The 22,035-nt window shown below is 41.3% G+C and overlaps 2 protein-coding genes across 5 annotated transcripts; one reads left to right on the top strand and one right to left on the bottom strand.

The window, feature by feature from the left end:
- Positions 1-14,294: 14,294 nt before the first annotated feature.
- Positions 14,295-17,113, top strand: LOC133907465 (protein CutA 1, chloroplastic). 4 transcript variants are annotated; one of them, XM_062349518.1, is made up of 6 exons: positions 14,295-14,443; positions 15,095-15,186; positions 15,465-15,527; positions 16,441-16,472; positions 16,627-16,721; positions 16,821-17,113. In XM_062349518.1, exons 2-6 carry the CDS (start codon positions 15,120-15,122, stop codon positions 16,903-16,905), a joined length of 342 nt encoding a protein of 113 aa, XP_062205502.1. In that variant the 5' UTR covers positions 14,295-14,443; positions 15,095-15,119; the 3' UTR covers positions 16,906-17,113. The 4 variants fall into 4 exon arrangements, with proteins under 4 accessions (XP_062205502.1, XP_062205501.1, XP_062205500.1 ...); XM_062349517.1 differs by having other exon boundaries at positions 14,308-14,479; XM_062349516.1 differs by having other exon boundaries at positions 14,338-14,831.
- Positions 17,114-17,604: 491 nt separating this feature from the next.
- LOC133907464 (protein GRAVITROPIC IN THE LIGHT 1-like) lies at positions 17,605-20,652 on the bottom strand. The gene is made up of 2 exons (XM_062349514.1): positions 20,433-20,652; positions 17,605-19,291 (listed from the first exon to the last, which is right to left on the bottom strand). Exon 2 carries the CDS (start codon positions 19,225-19,227, stop codon positions 17,959-17,961), a length of 1,269 nt encoding a protein of 422 aa, XP_062205498.1. The 5' UTR covers positions 19,228-19,291; positions 20,433-20,652; the 3' UTR covers positions 17,605-17,958.
- Between the last annotated feature and the right edge of the window lie 1,383 nt (positions 20,653-22,035).

The raw sequence follows: 22,035 nt of genomic DNA, 5'->3' as shown, positions 1-22,035 counted from the left end.
AGCTCACCGAGAGAACCTCCGATCACCAAGACCGTTTAGGTGTTGCCAACCACCAAGAGTAACAAGCCTCAAGCTTCACTTGACAAAGATCAAGCCTAGACAACAGCTAGATGCACACTTGTTACTCTTTAAGCACTTAAAGAAGTCCCTAATCTTCAACTAAGAACTTGGAATTAACACAAGTGCTCTCTCTTGCTTCTAAATGACACACCAAGTGTATGAGCTGCTACAGGGTCGCAAGAGGTCCTGAGAGGTCCAAATGGGTGGGTATTTATAGGCTAAGGATAAAAAATTAGCCGTTGCCTAACAACCCAGAATTTTTTCTTAACACCGGAAGTTCTGGTGTGAATAACTCACTTCACATCGGAATATCCGGTGCTAATACCTCTGACAAAATAGCCGTTAACTATTCCATTAGCCGTTAAACCTCCAGTGTTTAATCTGGACTTATGTCGGATCATCCGGCGCATTGAAACGGGCCAGATGATAGTTTGCAACCTCTTTGTGTATATTCATCTGGTGATTACTCTATTCTACGCCGAACCATCCGGCGCATTGAAACCGGCCAGATGATAGTTTGCAACCTTTCTGTATAAAATCATCCGGTGATTACTCTTTGCTACGCCGGACCATCCGGTGTGTAGACTTAATCCGAGACTTCACTGCGAATATTTCTCCGGTGATCTCACCACTCGAACGCCGGACTATCCGGCGTGGTCTTCAACAAATTTTCAAGTCAAAACTCTTAGGAATTTGCTCCGGTAAGATCACTCTTTATACAGAGGATCATCCGGTGAGTTGAATTTTCGCTGAATGTATCTATTTCAAAGCCGTCTTGAGTTCTAACTTCTTGGATACTGAACCAAAAGCTTTTATGGCCAACCTAGCAATAGAAAGTCACAAGTGTGCATCGACTATGTCTAGACTCACCTAGGTCAAGCTATAACTCTTAACCCCTCTTTATAGTACGGTCAAAAGACTAAAAAGAAATAGAACATATACTACTCTAAGTGTCCTTCATCTCCTTATAACACTTAGAACTAGAAGATCCTTATCCTTCATGTACCGGTCCTTTGATCGTCCATATAAGCTCTTTAACGGGCAAGAGTATCAAGGCATCATTGTCGAATAAGTTTTTCTTTTTCTTTTATACTGTTCAAAGCATATATGTTAGTCATAATGATACGGTTGTCATTAATCACCAAAACTCTTACCTCTTACCTAGGGGCCTAGATGCTACACTAAGTTGCCTCAATCTTCCGAGTGATTGCTCCATTACACTTTGATGAATTTTATGGAATGTCGTCAAGTCTTGCGTTCCGCTTCGTCCAAAATCTGCATTGGTCACTCACAATAAGATAGATCCGGTTGCAATTCTTGATTTGCCATTTCAATGACTTCAGTTGGGACTCGAAGGTATTTCTTCAATTGCGAGACATAAAACATATTATATATGGCGGAGAGGATGGAGGCAAGTCCAACTGATAGGCCACCTCATCACGCCGAGCAATGATTTGGAAAGGTCCCACATATCGAGGTGCTAGCTTCCCGCTTACTTGAAAGCGTCGAATACCCTTGAGAGGCTACACCTTGAGATATACAAAATCTCCAATGGCGAACACAAGCGCTCGTTGACGATGATTTGCATAACTTTTCTAACAATATTGAGTTGTGAGGGGACACTTGTGAATAGTCAAAACATGCTCTTTTGCCTCTTTGACCAAATCCGAGCCTAGAAAAGCCCATTCATCGGATTCAGACTAATTCAATGGCATTCGGCATTTTCGGCCATAGAGAGCTTCGAATGGGGACATTCTAATGCTTGACTGATAGCTATTGTTGTAAGAGAACTCTGCAAATAGCAAGCAAATTTTCCACCTCTTCCCATATGTGAGAGCACAAGTTCGCAACATGTCTTCTAAGATTTGATTCACCCTCTTGTTTTGGCCATCAGTATGAGGATGTAGGCGGTACTGTGGAAGAGCTTAATTCCTATGGCTTCATGAAGGCTCTTCCAGAAATATGAAGTGAATTGAGTACCTCGATCGGAGATGATCTTCTTCGAATTTCATGAAGGCAAACAATTCGAGTAAGGTATAGCTCTACATATCTCTTGACCGAGTATGTGGTCTTGACAGGAAAGAAATGAGCTAACTTGGTCAATCGGTCTACGATGACCCAAATTGAGTCATACCTTTGAGAGGTCTTGGGTAACCCAGTAATGAAATCCATACCGACCTCCTCCCACTTTCAGGAGAGAATAGGTAAGGGCTAGAGCGTACCGGTCGGCTTGAGGTGTTCGGCTTTTACACTCCTGTAAATATCACACTCGATGACATAACGAGCAATTTCACGCTTCATGCGGGTCCACCAAAATCTTAGCTTGAGGTCTTGCTACATCTTAGTACTTCTTGGGTGAATAGACAACAAAGAATGATGAGGCTCATCCAGAATCTTCTTCCTCAATGCATTAACCTTCGGAACCACTTCCCAAACCACAGGATGTTTTGATCATCCTCAAAAAAATAGGCAGCCTTGTCTTCCTTCATTTTATCTCGAATTTAGGTCATGCCCTTATCATCCTTTTGAGCTTCCTTAATTTGATCCAGGAGGGTGGATTTGATCTCCAAGTTTGCAAGAAATCCCTCTGAAACCAACTCGAGTCCAAGCCTTTGGAAATTATCACAAAGCATGGTGACTCTAGGCTTAAGCGAAAGACAATTGCATGAAGCCTTTCGACTCAGTGCATCGACGACAACATTCATCTTGCCAGAATGATAATAAACTTCTAGCTCATAGTATTTGATTAACTCAAGACATCTTCTCTGTCTCATGTTCAGATTGGCTTGAGTGAAGATATATTTGAGATTTTTGTGATCCGTATAGATACGACACAAATTGCCCAACAGATAGTGGCACCAAATCTTTAGAGCATGCACAATTGTCGCAAGCTCTAAATCATGAGTTGGGTAACTTTCTTCGTGCCACTTCAATTGGCATGAAGCATATGCAATAATTCAGCCTACTTGCATGAGGACACATCCGAGGTCTATACGGGAAGCATCGCAATAGACGCTGAAACCCTTGTCCACTTCAGGTTGAGCAAGAACAGGAGTGGTCGTGAGCAGGTTCTTCAAAGTTTAGAAAGTTGACTCACATGCACTCGACTACTCAAACACATTTCCTTGTTTCAATAGCTCGATCATAGGCTTATAGATCTTTGAGAAGTTATCGATGAACCGGTGGTAATAACCCGCAAGTATAAGAAAACTCCGAATGTCAGTGACATTCTTAAGTTGAACCCAATTGAGAACTTCATGCACTTTGCTCAGGTCAACATCACCTCCATTCTCAGACATGGCATAGAGTTTGTGATCTCGAAGTCGGCTAAGAACAACTCGGAGATGATCTGCATATTCTTCTGTAGCATCGGATAAAGTATCTGCTGGAGGCCGATTTCTAGTGCTACAGTACTTTGTGGGGGGTACTGTAGCACTGGATAGTGGAACTACTGGAGTTGGCCTAAACAAACATGTGCTTAGGCTTGCATCATTTGAAGAGAAATCAACTAGATAAAGATTATCATATCTAAAACTTTTGAAAACTACACTATTATCCGTCATGTTAGATATTATCATATCATTTGGAGAAAAAAGTGCATGAAAGATCAAGATCACGTAATTGAGCAACGGATAACAAATTGAAATTCAGAGATTCAACTAGTAAAATATTTGAGATAGCAATTTTACATAACCCTTTTACTTTTCCTTTGCTATTGTCTCAAGATATGATTGTCATATTCCGATCCATCATTTCTCATAGAAGTGAACATTCTTTGATTTCCGGTCATGTGTTAAGTGCATCCACTATCTAGCACCCAATGTTTTCCATCAAACTTGTAGTTTACCTACAAAACAAGGTTAAGCTCTTTTAGCTACCCAAAATTATTTAGATCCTTGGATGTTAGTCACCAAGGTTTTATGCACCCAAATTGTATTCTTTATAGCACCGATTATAGGAGTTAACAATCTATCTTTAACACTACCATTAGAGCTTCTCGTAAGAACATAGCACGAATCAGAAGATGCATATGAATTATTTTGACATTTTTGCAACTCTTCTCAACATGCTCAGTTTTTTTGCACTTCATGCAATAACTGCTACATTTCACAAAAATAGTTTTGTGATGAATGAATGCCTTATTACCATTCTTGGGAACATACCTAAGGCCTTCCTTCTTGATGGAGAAACTTTGACTATCTAAAACTTATCTAATTTTGGACTCTTCAACATAACATCTTGTTTCAACCTTTTCTTTCAACATGATATTTTCATCAATAATCAAAATATCATTGCAATATATGACTCTAGGCAAAGTAAACGCATCATCATGCAAGATGCATCATCAAGAATATTGCAAGATATGCTCATATCTACTTTTGTTTTGTTGGTTTCATGAGCAATAAGAGAGTCATGAGCTTCTTTAAGCATCTCATGAGTTTCTTTTAGACCCTCATGAGCCATCTTTAGCTCCTCATAGGAATCTTGAAGAGAAGTATGTCTTTCTTCAATTCCTTAAACTTTGCTCTTTCTTTGCTCATGAAGTCATCAAAACCATTTATTAGCTCAACTAGATCATCATATGAATATTCATCTTCATCATTTAATGCCTTAGAGTCACATTTTTCCATAAGACAATGAGGAGTGGAGAAAAGTGAAGGTGCTTCCTTGATGGCTACACTGGCAAGACCCTTTTGAGATTGTTTCTCATCCTCAGAGTCAAAGCTTGAGCTTGCATCCGAATCCCACTCAACATAGCATGCTTGATCATATTTCTTCTTCTTGTAGTATTTCTTGAATACCTTCTTGCCATCACTCTCCTTCTTCTTCTTGGAATATTTTTTTTCTTTGTTCTTGCAATTTGTGGCAATGTGTCCCTTCTCACCACATTAAAAGTATCTTCTTTCTTCGAAGGGATTCACTTTGAAAGATTGTCCCTTCTTGCTATATCCACCTTAATATCTCTTCTTCTTCATGAATTTCTTGAATATTCTCACAAAGAGAGCCATTTCCTCATCTTCTTCATCTTCATCATCACTCACTTCATGATCATATTTGTCTCTTTATGATTGAGCCTTGAATGCAACATTCTTTTTCTTAGTATCGATAGCATCATCATGAAGATCTTCTTGTGACTTCTTACAAATGTCATGAGTGAGAATTTCACTCAAGATTTGCATTTGAGTTGTATCCTTCAAATTTGACCTCACAAGTAAAGTCACAATCGCGTCATATTTGTTAGGCAAAGCTCTAAAAAATTTATGAGAAAAATCAACATCGGAAACATCCATGCCAAGCCCCTTGAGTTCATTTATTATGTTGTTTAAATGATTGAACATTTTTTCAATGCTTTCGTTTTGCAACATAGTAAATTTCTCAAGTTTCCCTTTATAAACAAAATATTTTGCATCCTTGACCATGGTTGTGCCCTCATGAATCTCTTTGAGCCTTTCCCAAATTTCATGAGCGGTCTCAAGTTTACAAATACGATTAAACTCATTAAGATCTAAAGCACCATACAGAACATTCATAGCTTGAGCATTTGCAAGAGTATTCTCCCTATCTACATCGGTAAGATTAGTGGGATCAATAATTGCATAATCCTTGTCCACTATCTCCCATAACTTACCGCCCATAGCTTTAAGATAAACGTCATTCTAGCCTTCCAATAGGCGTAGTTTGACCCCTCAAAGAATGAAAGCTTCCCCACATTGACATGAGTCACTAGCCATAATCCTACTCTGGGATGGTTAAATTTGCGATAGAAAGGAGTCCTAGGCTCTGATACCACTTGTAGGATCTAGGATACTGACTAGAGGGGGTGAGTAGGTGGTTTTAAAATTAAAAACTAAGCGATCAAGAAAACTTGCGAAAATAAACTAAAGATCACTAGAGCAATAAGAAAACAACTAAGAGCTATGTCAAGGTTTGCATTGTGAGCTGTGTTAGGGGTGTCTTCTGTCCTGGAGGAGTTCCTCGGGGTAGTTCGGCAGAGGAGTCATGCACCATAAACCATTTTGCATCGGTTAAGCATCGTCCATCAATGCAATTGGCTTTAGCACTTTCCGTGCTTACTACATATCGCATATAGGAACGATAAGACGAATACCTATATAGTTGTGGCCTTTTGGTCTGCAGTCCATGGTGTGAGTGGGCGGGCTTGTAAGGGTATCCAGTTTGCTCTGGGAGTAGTTTTGGATGACCCCTGCACCTATCGGTACATGATCAAATGGTTGGGGCTTATTGGGAAAGATTGACACGAGTACCCCCTCTCGTGGGTCTGTTTGGACACGTGAGCCATATGGTCCTCGAGTCGTATAGGTAAAGGAGTACCCCCTGCAGGGTATAAAAACAATTTGAATTGTCGCGCTCTCGGTCATGAGCATGCTTTTGTCCATTTGCATCGGTCGTAGAGTCACGAATATGGGATGGTGGTATGGATGGTATGTTGGGTAATGTTGATGGCTAGCTATTGATGTATTACTATAGTTCCATTTACACTTATGTGCAAGTTGATAGTTACAGGTATGGAAGGGTATGTTAGTTATATTTAGATACTCATACATATGTGTCTAGGTTGCGGGCGCATATGTTTTAATCAACCTTGTGGACTTTTTTCTTGCTAATGGCCTAATGCATAATCCTTGGAGTCGGGTTATTTATATGTACTCTATATGGATTAAGTCTTGCAAGTACTTTCATACTCAGCTGCTCTACAGGTTTTGCAGGTGAGGAAGATACGGTGTTTGCCTACTTCAAGCCCGCCTATGCTAGCGGCGGGAATGAGTAGGCAACTACTCGGAAGTCGCACTTTTGGGATGAAGCCTAAGGGCATATGGCTTCATCCATCTTTTGTTGTCTTTAGCTTTTGTTTTCGCTGCATAGTTTTCTCTGTTGTCTAGGAGTTGATCAGCTTTAGTATCCTCCTAGATCTCTTTTGCTATTAACTTGTAAATGGTTAAGAACTTGTAATATAATTTAATTACTTGCTCTTTATTAAACTTGGTTATGATTGCTTATATTGGAAAGGTATGTGTTTCGATCTTGGGCACAAAACATGTATCGAGACTACTAGAATGATATTCTGGTTAATCGTTGAAGTCATGATTATGTAAATGATCGATTTAGTGATTAACTAGAATATTATTTGAATGGTTCCCTCACAGAGAGATTCAAAGTCACATAAAATGTGGGCTGGCTTGGGTTGTGCTAAGTGGGAACTTTTTGGGCTCAATCGAGGGCTAGCAACTAGAAAACAATGCTATACATGTGTTATATATATATGGGCTTGGGGCCCCCTAACTTTTGGAGGGCTAGGGCGATCACCCCGACTGCCCTGCCCCAGGGATGGCCCTACTCGGCCATCTAGAAGCACATGAGAAGGATCACGAGGGGATACACAGCAAAATCAACGCCAGATTCTATGCATTTGAACAACGAGTTGGATTAGTGATAGCCTCCGCCACCATCAAACCATATCAGAGTTCTAAACGAACCCGTCGTGACCTCCCCTCCTATCTCGTCTATAAAAATGACCCTTGCACCTCCCTCCGAGAACACCGCCTCTTTTTCGAGCCATATGTAGAGCCATTGCCTCCGGAGGGGACTTCTTTGCCACACACACCTTCATTGGAGTTTCTTACCGCACAGAGTCATCACCCGTGCCCTTACTGGAGTTTGCGACTCCTAGTCGAATGGGCTTGGCTACATCTCCGCACCGCACTCTATTTCTCACTGGGGCCTTTTGTCCATTGTACCACAAGAAGCCCGAAGGCCGGTCGTGCCACCACAAGCACTAGCCACCACTCCTCTACACCGCGCATTGCAAGGGTTCTCGATGCCTGGAGATGCATCCAACGGAGTCGCCGACACCCTGCAACTGCACTTCACTGCTCACCGTCATCTGCCATGCGATGTAGCACAGTCTCGGCTGATTCCTGGTGAACCTCTGACGTCTTTGTGTCGACGCAGCCAGCAGCGGGTGTCGGAAACAGGGAAGGTGAGCACCCCACCATCCGATCTTCTTTGACAATTGCGATTAAATCCCATCGTACCCCTTTGGTCAAGTGAAGTCATGGTCGTTAGATCTTAGATTACTGGCTTGGATTTAATGAATGTTGGCCTAGTCAGGGTGCCCAGTCATCAGAGCCACGTCACCTCTTGTTCCTGAGTGTCATTGCCGCCTAAGAGCCACATCACTCCTTGGGCCTATGTGCCAATCCTAATCAACGACTAGTTAGCGTCACATGGCAGAGCCACTTCGGTATCGTGTTAGCAGACATGTCAGCCTTTCCCACATCCTTGTCAGCCATGTTAGCCCCATGCACCTACATTGCAGCCCATTCATCAAGCCTAGTCAACGTTTTTTTTACCAAAAACAAGAGGGGAGGCCTTACTGTGATTTTTATAAAAGGGAACAAACAAAAGGAGTTATGTACAAGCAGCTGGGATAGGGGAATACACAAATGCCAAGAACCTATTATAGACTACATAGCCAAGATGTCATTGATTCATGCAAGGAGTGATTAGCACGATGGGATAGTAGTGCAAATTCTTCCTTGAACTCTTTAATCCACAAGGGTATAGAGAGGTGACCTCCATTGAATATAATATTGTTCTGATGTATCCAAATGGTCCAGCAAGCAGTAATAAGCACCTCTTTAAAACATTTGAGTCTTAGACGTTTATGTAGCTCAATCAACATGTCATGCATAGATAAAGACGTGTCCCAACTGATGTGAAGAAGAGTCTAGCATAACTGACTAAATTCACATGTGAAAAAGAGGTGCATCATGGTTTCTTCCAATCCATCAGTGCAAAGTGCACAATTTTACAATTGACAATTAAAAGATTTTCTTCTTCGTAGATTCTGGGTGTTGAGCCGGTGCAACGTTACAGTACGCCAAGCCTCTGAAAATTTCAGTTAGACAAGAAGATATTTCCACCATAATGAACCTTTGATAGGACATGCATGAGCAGCACTCTTATTAGAGTAATAAACTTGCCAAATAAGATTGACCCATGGGATATCTGCAGTGTAAAATTTGTGAGAAGCACTGCTTTATTTTGAACTATATATGCCTTGTCAACATTTTTTTTATTATTAACCAAATGGTTTGCTGATGCCATATTTGTTAATGCTAACGTCATAAATAGAGTTTCTAGTAAAAAACAATTCTGGTATTTGTGGATTAATTTGATAATAACTTATATAATGTTTTCTTCAAATAAATGAATAGTTAATGTTTGGTTTAATGCTTTTCCTTAAGAGAACTAGATTTGTTAAATAATATTCAATGCTATTTTAATTCTGATAATTTTTTGTAAATATTTAATAATTAGTAAATAATTTGATAATTATTTTAATGATGTTTTTCCTTCATAAATAAATATTGATTAACTTTGTTTAATTTTTTTCTATAGTTTTAATAATATTTTCCAGTATCAAAATAATATTGAAAATTGGATAAAATCTAGAATAGTTTTAATAAATGTTTTATAATGTTATTTAATTCTATTTAACGTTTTTATATAGTTTAATAATTCAAATATATGATAATAAATTCAAAACAATCCTAGAAAATCCTGAAAACCCATAGATTGCTCAAAACAATTCTAGAAAAATTTCTAATCACATAATTTCAGATGTAGTTAATATTTTTTCCTGTTTAAATCTTTTAGAATCTAAAACTTATCAACCGTAGCTCTGATTTGACCCGATCTTTTGCTAGAAAGTCCCGAAAAGTGTGATCTTATGTGTGATGATGATTGTGTGTGATATTTGGTTCTTTTGATCTTGGTGTTTATATGTGTGTGCCTTTTTTCTTATGTTTGCGAGTAGATGCCAATGTTCCGGATGAGCTAGAAGAACTTTAAGATCAAGACTTCGCTAAAGATCCAACTAAGTTTTATGAAGGTAAGTTGTGTTTTGAACATATTTATCCTAGTTTTTAAAATATTTTTTTTACAAATACGTATGCTAATAATTTGTTGGGATGGTGATAAGGATAACAAATATGATAATGGTCATATGCAACTATGATAAAAGATGATGGTCTAATTTTTGTTGGTCATATGCAACTATGATAAAAGATGATGGTATAATTTTTTAGCAACATGGTATAGAGATTTGAGCAAGTGGTTTGGTGAAACCGGTATATGTTGCATAGTTGGGTTGTGGTAGTCTTGCTCAAATCTAAAGACCAGTTCATAAAGTGATTTATCTGAGTAAACAATACAATCACAAGCCTAGAATGGGACGAATATAGATAATTAATTTGTATACTCTCAGCATGGTGTAGACCATTTGGTTGTATGGAACAGAAGGGTGTACTTTTAGGGTTTTCATTGGTGCAGGAGAGGGCTTCCGTTGTTGAGGTGTATTCATGCAGTGGTGAAACCTTAGCGGGTAGGCACGTGCTGAGAAGGGCACTGTAAATGCTTTGTAGTGATTTATTGGCCACATATCTCGAAAGTGTGTAAGTGTCTAGCTAACACGTGCATGATAGGTAATGATGACTTGTGGGTAAAGTGTACAACCTCTGCAAAGTAAAAACTGAATACTCAGCCATGCTTACGGTCACGAGCGACGAGGAATCCTCACATGATTAGAACTTGATGATATAGTCGGTATGGTGAAATGTGGTGGTGGGAACCATAGTTGAGGTGTGGGTCAATCATGATTTTATTACGAATATGAATACGAAAGTGGAAACGGATCGGATACGAATCGAATAGTCCATTTTTACATTGCTATCTATATTTTATTACAAATATGAATATGAATCCGAATATCCTCGAATGCAATACGAATTGGATTGTTTGAATATGGATCTGCATCCGAATACATACTAGATTCAATTGTATGTGAATATCCTACAGCTTTAACAAGAAATTGTGAAATAATAAAGTTATTTGACATAAGCATGATGACAATTCAACATAAGTAACTTAATTTTTAGTGTATTAATCATTTAGCTTAAGGCAAAGAGCCACTTTTAATACAATACCATGACTTTAGATGATTTTGGACTGTTGATGGGAGATGAAAGGGTCAGATTATCGCTACAACATACGTGGTACAATATCAAATAATAAAATAATAGGTAGGTTTGAAAGAATTTAGTAAGAGAATAATATAAAAGAATAGAACTTTATATACTCATATTTATATTACATAGAAGTATTTCTACATATTCAGATACGGATATTATCCATATCCATATCTATTTCTGGAAAAATAGATTCGAATATATCCATATTCATATCTGGGAAACGAATTTGGATGTATCCATATTCGTATCTGTCGGAGGGTGAACTCCTCAAGCAGGGATTCGGAGGGACCCCCTTTGAGATTTGGCCGGGGGGATGATTCTGAATCTGTTTTGCGGGTGAAATAAATGGGCATAAATGCGATGCAGGTGGAATGGAATGATCGGATGCAGAAGTAGTAAATGCACAGGAGGTCTTTTAAACAGGTTCAGGCCACACTGAGCGTAACACCCTACTCCTGTATGTATGCTATGAATGTTCTGAGAATGTCTCTCAGAGATGTTGCTGGTTACAAGAATATTTGTCTAGTCTAGAGCTTCGGGCTCCTTGTTCTTCGGTGATCTCAGCTTCTGTGCTTGTACTGAACCTCTGTCTTCTTCCTCGGCTTGCTTCTGACTTTGCCGTCCATTACCTCTCTTCTCTGGGGAGCCCGCCCCGCCTTAAATACTCGCCGAGCGGTAGCGTGCCCAGAAAGGAAGGGTGCGAGTTCCGAGGTGCCATAAATGGAAAGCAACCATCATGGGCTGCTGCGTGAAGTGACGGGGAGGGTTGAAAGCGCACCCCCGCCCGGTCTGGTTCGTCATCATGCCGTTCTGCAACGGGCTTCTGCAACGGGCGCCGCGGAGAGGGCCCACCGAGCATCCACTGAACGGCCCGGTGTGCCCGCTTGGTCTTGTACACCTGACACAGCAGGGCGGCAGGCGGGGCACCTTGGGCTTCGCGATGCTATCCCGAGGCGCGCCGGATGTCCCGCGATGGGACCCGTGCATTAAATATCCCCACGCTTCCCTGCCAGGCCGTGGCAGGGACTGACAACGAGCGTGGCAGGAGCAGTTGGAGGTGACAGGCCATGTGCCCTCTTAAATGCAGTATCGGGTCTTTCACCAGTTGACACCTCATCGTTGGACCTCTGTGGGGGCCACCGACGAGGGACTTTTTAGGCTGTCGGGGAACCGAGTGCTCGGGGGCCACTGTTCACGGTCCCGAGCACTCTCTTCCGGATATGCCCTTTCTTGGTCCTCGGGGAACCAAGTGCTCGGGGGCCACTGTTCACGGCCCCGAGCACTCTCTCCCGGAACTAACTTCCTTGGGTCCTCGGGGTACTCAGGTGCTTGGGGGCCACTGTTCGCAGCCCCGAGCACCCCCTTCCCGGCACTTGGCTTTTCTGGTCGTCGGGGGACTTGAGTGCCCGGGGGCACTATTCATGGTCCCGAGCACTCTCTTCCCGGCACTTGGTCTTCTTAGGTCATCGGGGAACTCGGGTACTCGGGGACCACTGTTCATGGCCCTGAGCACCCTCTCCCGGGACTTAGTCTTCTCGCACCTCGCAGAGACGATCCCGCGGGAGGGCGTCACGTGGCACACTGCTGATCTGGCCTCGGGACTCGGGGACCCCTGGTTCCTGTGTCACCGACAATATCTATCTGTCAATTGGATACGGATTTTTCTTACTATATTTATGTTTAACTGAATACGAATATCAAATAATACGGATATCTGTTATCTATTTTTCACCCCTAATTCTAGGGAGATGTTCTTTGTCTATTGCCTGTGGGGTTATTAGTGAGGATGAAGACTACATTTAGGATACACTGCAGTTTAATTGGTTCTTTGATCCTTGAAGATCTCTTTTGTAAGACGGTTTATCATTAATAAAGTCACTATATGTTGGAATTGATTCCTAGGCTCAACACATAGATGAGATTGGTCGCTTTTTTGACCGATCTCCACATAAGGTGAACAATATCTGCTGACGTAAATGCTAATGTCAGCAATTGTCTTGCGTTGGTGAGATCTGCTATGCTGATCAAAGATCTTATGCGGTTGGCTTCTTTAGAGTAGATCGTGCGGCTAACGTTTGGATCTAAATGCTAAGGGTCTGATTGGTTGTCTGCACGAGAGCAATCTGGCCTGGTGGATGTGTATAATATCAGAGAAAAGTATGTTTAGTTGTCTATATGCACTGTTCCAGTCTGACCTAGTGGTTGTAAATGTACTCCTGTAACCTAGTCTGGGAGGGAATTTCAATTCGAGCTTCTCTCCGCTGACCCGACAGATGCATCTCTTTGCAACCTGACTCAATCAACATGTCGGGACGAGCGCAAGCATAACGTGAACAATAGCCGAATAAGAAAAAAACAATTCGATCTGAATCGATTAATCCGATTTTTGGTACCACTTGTTAGGAACTTTGGATTTGAGAGACAGATTTAACATGTAAAAACCCTTCAATATAGTAGTAAACAGACCACGATAGACAAACTGTACTATGATAACTCAAGATACAAGTTAAAAAATGGCTTATATTTCGACTATAACCCTATATGCAATTTTGAAGCATAATATCTAACATGCTGGTTACATTGGAGTCTGGCTCTTCGTATGTTGCCGCACTCGCTCTACAACTTTTGGCTGGCGTCGAGCTGTCAACCGCAGGAAAAAAAAGGAGCGGAGAGATAGAGAGACAAAGTAAGAGTAGGGAGCCGAGATGTTAGGGAGCATGGAAGCGTAAGATGGGAGTGAGAAAGGAGACGTTAGGGAGCCGAGACGTTAGGGAGCATGGAAGCGTCAGATGGGAGTGAGAAAGGAGACGTTAGGGAGCATGGAAGCGTTAGATGGGAGGGAGAAAGGAGACACCACCGTTAGGCTCACGGAGGCGATGAGACGGAAAACATGGAAAGGAGAGGATGCGCTGAGGCCTGAAAAGATAGTCAAGAAGCAGGTGAGGAGATGTGAGAATTGGCGCTGCAGTGCAGATAGCCTTTGTGATGTATAATATTGGCGCCGCATTACCACAGCGCGATGGGTCGATGATACATGAGAGAAGATACGTAAAAGCAACCCAAAGAATTGCTCAGAAACGATGGGTCAAATAAACTTTTTCCTAAAAAAAATATCTGGAATGAAATTAGCAGAAAGGCCCCGACGGCCCAGGAGATCCACTAGGCACGCCTTGAATTCAGCCCGGGCCGGGCCCACTATGGCAGACAAAGGAGGTTTCGGGAAGATGCCACTCCGAGCCCTCTTCACCCCCATCGCCTCGGTCCCGCGCGGCGCCGCCGCTGCCGCTCGCCGGAGCTCTCCTCCTCCTCAGCCTCGGCGCCGTTGCGGGGTGCCCCCTCTCCCACCGCGGCCTGTCCTTTCTTCGGTCACTACCCCTACGGCCTACCCTTCGTCTCCCTATCTACCCACTCAAGTTTCTTGGTAGCTACTGTGGTGGAGGGTTCGGCAAGAGTGTTGTGCTGATTTTTCTGCAGGATCAGCAGGGTGGATTTGGTTGCAGGGTTCAAACTGTGGGAATGAGTTTGGCTTTCTTGATTGCTCCTAACTGTGCAGTGCTACTATTCAAGTTCTCAATGACCTAGGAAGGAATAACTAACTGCTATAGATGACTTTTGCCTTCTTGAATTATTTCGTAGAGTCTGTATCCGAGTGTGCTTGATCGATTGGATTCAATCTATGAACATTGGCTAATAGCAAGAAGAACTCCAACCTGAACTGTGCGTGCACTGTAATTCTAATGAGACATCTGTCTAAAATTGCTGCGAAATTGCTAGTCACCATCCATAACTTTTGGAAAATAAGAATAGACTGTTGTGTTTCTTTTGGTGGATTTGAACTGTTGTTTTTGGCTTTTTGCTGTTTCTGTGTGAGGGAGTAATATGATGTTTACAATGTCGTCATCCCTAAGGAAGTTTTGGTCAGTGTGATTTCGTTTATGTAGAGTAGTCGGTAATGAATTACTGGTTTGGAATTTTTTAAGTGTGAGAAGTCTCAGTTCTGTTCAAATGGAGTCTGCTTCCACCACTGTCCCTTCCATTGTTGTGTATGTGACGGTTCCAAATAAGGAAGCAGGTAATTCACCTATATTCTTGCTGTGTTATATTTTTGTTGCACGTTACTTTCAGTGTTTCAGTAATTGCAAACTATCAGGCATATTTTTCTACTAGTAACTGTAGAGAACTAACTGGTTCTTATTTCCACATCTCATCATGTGTTTGAATTGCTTTTCTTTTCTAAAAATTCCAACTATTGTTTTGTTCCAGCGTTCATACTTTAGATGGTTCTATTTTCTGTTTTGATACGTTTGATCTCTTTCTTTACCAGCATTAAAGCGAACGTTTTTTCTACAGGCAAGAAGCTAGCTGGAAGCATTATCAGTGAGAAGCTTGCTGCCTGTGTGAACATAGTGCCTGGTGGGAACTACATTCTGCTCTCATTATCTGCAGCTATAGATGCATTGGAACTTAGACTAGTTTTGCACTGCAAGCACATCACCTTCACTCTGGTTGACTTCTCTATTTATTGAATGTAATGCCATCAATTGAGTGTCCCGTTAGTCAAGTAACTGCATAATCCTATCATCTTCGTGCCCATGAGTATGGTAGTAACAAGTGATACAACAAAAGATGTTCACTTGGATAACCATGTGAATTTTGACTTTCCAAAAATAAAAATAAAAAGACAAGTCCAGTCTTGTGGCTGGTCAAGCATCAGTTGTGCATGTTCAAGACTTCAAGTGCTGTGCAGCACCACTGTTTCAGCTACATTTGTCCTATGCGGATCATATGGATCTCAGATTAAAACCAGGGTGAATGTGAGGGGCTGAAACTGAACTGAAATTATGTCAGCAAGAAATAAAAATACAATGTCTATGTAGTACCTGAGGAACATAATTAGTGTTCAAGTCTATTAGTCGGTTTTGCTGGAACTTCTGACATTTGTTAAGATCACTTATCTGTGGGCCATAGCTTTTGCTTGTGTGCTTGCACTGGAATGGATGTGGACAGAATGATATCTGATGTATGCACAAGTTGGCCGATGCATGCTTGCTTCTCTATGCAGACTTGGGTGCAACAGTTGCCAAAATTTCTTAAGTTGTGCACTACTAACATGAAAATGGGATTAAGATACTGTGAGATTTGATTTGACCTATTAACAGGTGGATTTACAGCTAACCTATGTCTTGACTCTTGATCTTGTCGTCCCTTTATAGTTCCTGTCATTAGTACTCGGCTCACTTTGTGTGGGTAAAATAGTATCATTTGTTTTTATTTGCTATTCTGCTAATTTGCTAAGCTGTAAGTTTTGTAATGATCCTCTCTCCAGGCATTGAATCTGTTTACTGGTGGGAGGGAAAGGTATATTGATCTATTTTCTTTCCCATGTTAATTTGATGTTTTAGCTGTTCACTGGGTTCAACAGTCTTGCCGAACACATTTAGATGAACTTTCTTACCTGCTAATTAACTATGAAGTACAAACATTTGGTGATCAACAATTGATCCGTGCTCAGGTGCAAAGTGATGCTGAAGAATTGCTCATCATCAAGACAAGGGAAGCTCTTCTAGAACCCTTAACTGAACATGTGAAAGCCAATCATGAGTATGAGTAAGTTCCCTGCAATAGCTAATGCTGTTTGACAAAATATAAAACAAAACTTTCTGCACTACCTTGAATTGAGATTTACAGCTCGATTTTTTCATGCAGCATTCCTGAAGTCATCGCTCTGCCCATTAATGGAGGCAACCAAAAGTACCTAGAGTGGCTCAAGAATAGCACTAGGGAAAACTGATGTCTGGTGCGGCTTGTGCCTGCATCTCGACGTGCCTTGTGATATCGAGGGAACGAGTAGTTTCAGAGGTTGTCGCAAATTGCATAAGTTGAAGTCGAGAGTGTGGGACAGACCCATTGTACATGAAATCCTGTCGTTTCCGCCTGTAATCACATTTCGTTTCTGTCAGTTTAATTGTTCAGAGGTACATATATATGTTTTTGGGACAGTCATATGTCAGGCTCTATTGTTAAACATGCAAAACGCATGTTGATTCTGTGACTTCCAGCACCAGCTTGCGACTTTCTTGTAGTCATGGTGAACTAAGTAATCATCGGGGCCGTCTTTCAGAACGCAGATCCTCTCATGTTCGTTTATGCATGTTGCATCACTATAAAGCTTCGTTCTCCTGTAAGAGAATCCTAGGGACGACTTTGTCGTGATTGTTGCCAAAAAGGGAACATTTGAAGTGCATGCTTGGATGGTGATCCCCTGTTCAACAGCGTGGAATATTTTCTGCTTGGCAGTGGCATAGCCTCCAGCAAAATAATTGTCACACTGGAGCAACGTCAGACATAAAATCCCCGATATTTATAAGGAACAGTTCTATTAAGAAACCTCAAAAGCGCTGCCTCTCTTTGGAAGATGATCTTAACTTGTTCTAAAATGTCTCAACGATTCTATTAGGCAACACAGGAACACTTTCAGTACACACATCTATGACAATAAAATCATCCGATTAGGCAAAAATGTGTCAGATGAAAGGGGCGTACAATCATCACATATATTGTCAAACCACACTGATACCATGCACCAACCAAACATCGGACAGAATTACATACCACAAGAACATCTAACTTAAGAGAAATAGATATTATAGTCCTGAAAATAACAGAAAGCCATTGAAGTTTTTCATAAAGGCATTGATATCCACATTTCACAGGAATAGCATTTTGGGGACAACATAAAGCATCACATACAAGACAGACACATGATCCTCCACCTTATCTGATGCAATTAGTTGACCCCCGAGATGCAAAGATCCCTCAATCTCCTCATGTAACTGCCGCATCTTCAGTCAGCGGACTTGACATCTGAAAGATACACCCGAGACTGTATGACACTAGTCCCGATCAAGAAACCAGGCATCACCATCAGGCCAACTTTAGGCCTGGCTGCGCCTTCATCTAAGATGATGTCCTTGACAACACTTTCCATGTGAATGTCTGAGAATTCACTTCCTTTTTTCACTTGAAAGACCTTGACCTTAGGATCGAAAGAGTATGCCAGCCTGTGCAACAACCATATGGACTTCGCTAGCTTTAGAAATGCCTGATAGAAAGGTGTCCTTGGATGGCCACCGCTCATGACATAGTTTCTCTGGTCCATGTTACCGAAGAAAGAACCTTCCATTTTTGGGTGAACAAGTAATAGGTACTTGATTCTGCAGAACTTTCCAAAATTTGAATCAGGGTTTTGGCTCAGGACATCCAAAGGATCCATGGCTCGTACCGCAAGGAACTGATGGAAGAAAACCTCATTCGAAACAGTAATATTAGAGCCCTTCACAGAAAAGCTCTCTTCTTGGAAGCCACTGAACATTCTTTGGCAAATATAGGACTCAAACGCATACTTCTTGTGAGCCCTTCTTGTGTAAACTGTAGCAGGTTCAATTGCATTAGCAGCGGCATCAAGATCCCACCCTGCAGCCTTCATCATGTTGATCAAGGGCTTCGAAAAGTCATGTATCGACTGGTACACATTATCAACAGCAGATGTAAACAAACTTGGTGTCAACTCAATGGAAAAGTAGCTCTCTTCTTCATCAGATTCCTCAGATTCCTTGTTAAGTAGGCCCCTTTGTTTCAGTTTCTTCTCCAGCTTCGATTTTCGGAGTTTAGCCTCATCAATTTGCTGCTGTAAATGGGTAGTCTCAGTATCTCTAGTCTGGATCTGGGACTGGAACTTCTTTACCATGACCTCATATGTTTTTAACAAGTTCTGCTGCTCTTGTATTTCAGTAAGCAAGCGTGAATCTTGAGGTGATGCAGCTACAGGCTTAGGATTTTTTTCTCTGTAAGCATGCTTGAGTTCTGAAATCTTCGTGAGCTCCTCTACGACAAGCTTATCAGCAGCTTGGATCTTGTCTGGGTCATATGGGGTGTGGGCTTCCTGCAGCTGAATGTATGCAGATTTTAAAGAGGATATGTCATTGAATATCCTTCCAATCATAGTGTCCATCGAGTCCCCGTTCTGATTCATAATTTCATCAATTGGTTGAGGATGCACTTTCTGACTATTGTTATCATAATTTTGTGACTCCTTAGAGCCTGGGCGGATCATTACTTCTTCCTCTCAGGACCAATGAAGTTTGTTGTCTTCAACTACACAACCAATTGACATCCACCTGCAAAGCGACTTTTGGATTCAGGTCACAATTTTACAACGAGATAAAAAATATCATAAAAGTAGCTGTAGTCCGTGTCCCTTGGCCAGTGTATGAGTGGTTCAAAGCTACTTTATATGTAGGTACTACAAATGCTAACACAAGGAAAAAAGGTGTTCGAGCAATGTAAACTGTCAAAAGCTTCAATTGCTGCAAAACATCCTTTCTAATTTCAACAACAGATGTCTACAATATGACCTCACCCCAGCCCAAAAATAATTGAGTGTGATGGCTAAAATAAATACAATGTTTGATAAGATTCCCAAGATGCATGGAGCAACCTACATTTCACGTCTTCAGAGCATTTTCTCTAAAGTCACTCACTTTTTTCTAGTTTTGACACCAGGATCCATTTTTAAGCCATTTGGTCTGCAGAACTAGAGATGACTACACTACAAGCAGCCTACACAGGAAAAACCAACGCTAAAAACTAACAAGACACATCATTTATAATCTCAATAACACCAATCATTTTCTTCCTTCTATAGAGGTAGCAGACCACATATCAACAAGGTTTCTTTTTGTCGAGCCAGGTTGACCAATACTGACAAGCTTCAGCGTCACACATCATAGGTGCGTGGTGTTGATTTCTCCCAAAGCAAGAACCGCATAAAGCCTAATCATACCTTGCTTTCATCCCAAGTCATGTCTACTGCAGGCTCATTTGCAGGTCTAATCTAAACAACCGACAATGAATATACACGAATATATTGCTCTTAATTATACCCCTTCCCCCCGTTTACCGGTCATCTACTGCAAACTCCGTGCAGTTAACATCTTTAGCAAACAAAAAAGCACCTACATCAAGCGGGAACTCCTAAAAACGTGTTGCAACAATTTTAAGTGACACTGTTGCTATCTCGATCTATCACCACGGAGCACTAACGCCATAAAATCTCAATAAAATTCTTAGAAACTAAACTGCAATTCACACCCGGCAGCACAGAAAAAATAAATCGGCGGCAAACTGGATGGACGGATGGGGATATCCACCCCAGCAAGAAAGATCCCGATTTGATTGCTAAAAGTAAAGAGAAGATCCTGCGGAACCGAAACCACGAGCAAAGAACAAATCCAACCTAGCAAGCCAGGGCTTCCTTACCAGCGAATGAAGAAGCCAGTCCAATCCCGGGCCGATCTCCACCCCCACGCCAGTCGACTAGAAGGCGGAGGAAGGCTACAGGAGAAGAGTTCCTTGGAGGTGGGCGGCGCGCGTCGCGTCGGTGGGAGGATGCAGCATGGAGCGGAGGCGTGCGTGTTCGGCGGGCGGAAGGGGAAGGGAAATGGGAAAGGAAAGGAAGAGACGGAGTGATTAGCTCGGGGGCTGCCGAGCGTTGGGGAGTGGGGATGCGATGTGTGGGGGCATTTTTGGAAAAAGAAATTCTGGTCTGTGTTTGGCAAACAACCGTAGCAATGCCGGCAGTTTACTGTGCCGATTTAGCATAAAATCCTATCTATGCCTTATAATACAATGATCCATATCGATTTGAAGTCACTAACTTTATTCGCTGATGAAGTCAGAGATCCCCTTCTATGGTCTCGTGGGACCTCACGACGTTTTGTCTGAGCCCCACACCACCCAACAAAATCTTGGCATGATCAAATTTGGAGTAGGACCAAAATTAATTATGGTTGCATGAGGCTGTTTGTTCTTGGGACTTTGGTTGCAGTCATACCAATAGTTATAAAAGGTTTGCTATATTTTTAATGTGAGTATGATATGTAGGTCTATATAGTATTTATTTATTTTATTCATCAAAATATAGCTAAGACGAGTCTTATTTTGTAAGTAAATAATAAGGATGAAATTGGCATATATGCGAAGGAAAAATAAAAAGTAGTGGTGCTCAAGGAACCATCAATTTTCTAGTGGCAAAATGAGAATTTTACTATTATTTAATAACACAAGGAATTCTCTCTTGGACTTTGGGTTGCAGTCATACCAATAGCTATAAAAGGTTTGTCAATTTTTTTAATGTGAGTATGACATGTGGGTCTACATAGTATTTATTTTTTATTCATTAAAATATAGTTAATATGAGTCTTACATTATAGATTAAATAGCAAGGATTAAAAAAAAGGGATCACTGAATAAACCATTTGGAAAATGCGATAGCTTTAAACTTGTTAACAAAAAGCAAAAAAATAAAATCATTGCAGCCGATGTGCTGCTGCTAACTCAGCAAGGGCATAGGTGCCAAGTTGCTGTTTGGTTCTCGACCAACAAAAACATCAACAAAGTTTGGTATTACCATCAATAATCGGCTAGAGTTTAGACGGACACGAATCTTCGATATTACCAAAAAAAAATTGTCAAAGCCAACACTCCTACACTACCAGCGTGGGAAGAAACGAGGGCGAGCTTTTTGCTCACCCATGAATCGGCGCATGCAAGGGGAATCTATTGGGTTAGGTGGGAACCTGTGATTAGCTGCATCAGCCTTTTAACTTTTCGAGCAACACGAAAAATATCTTCTAAATCGCAATTGCATCGTAATATTCCTTACAACTAAATCTACAAACAAAGTCTCACTAGCTTATATTTTGTTGAAATAAAAATCAATGACGTGTGGACCCTTGTCATACTGACTTTCTTGAGAAGCTTTGGCGTGGCTACAATCTTAAACATCATTTTTTTCCTCATGTTTTGACATTGCCCACAAATTAATATGGCTACAATCTTGCTTGTAAATAGATATACTATT

This window comes from Phragmites australis, chromosome 24, assembly GCF_958298935.1.
Source record: "Phragmites australis chromosome 24, lpPhrAust1.1, whole genome shotgun sequence".
Lineage (NCBI taxonomy): Eukaryota > Viridiplantae > Streptophyta > Magnoliopsida > Poales > Poaceae > Phragmites > Phragmites australis.
Note: the sequence above shows the minus strand (reverse complement) of the source record. Positions and strands in the feature narration are given on the sequence as shown.

Bases quoted from the DNA above. Each gene is read 5' to 3' on its own strand.
- LOC133907464 (XM_062349514.1), bottom strand. From the start codon at position 19,227: ATGATCCGCCCAGGCTCTAAGGAGTCACAAAATTATGATAACAATAGT.
- LOC133907465 (XM_062349515.1), top strand. From the start codon at position 15,392: ATGGTTCTATTTTCTGTTTTGATACGTTTGATCTCTTTCTTTACCAGC. The intron at 15,528-16,440 runs GTGGGAACTACA...TCCTCTCTCCAG, and splicing joins CTGTGTGAACATAGTGCCTG to GCATTGAATCTGTTTACTGG. The intron at 16,722-16,820 runs GTAAGTTCCCTG...TTTTTCATGCAG, and splicing joins AAAGCCAATCATGAGTATGA to CATTCCTGAAGTCATCGCTC.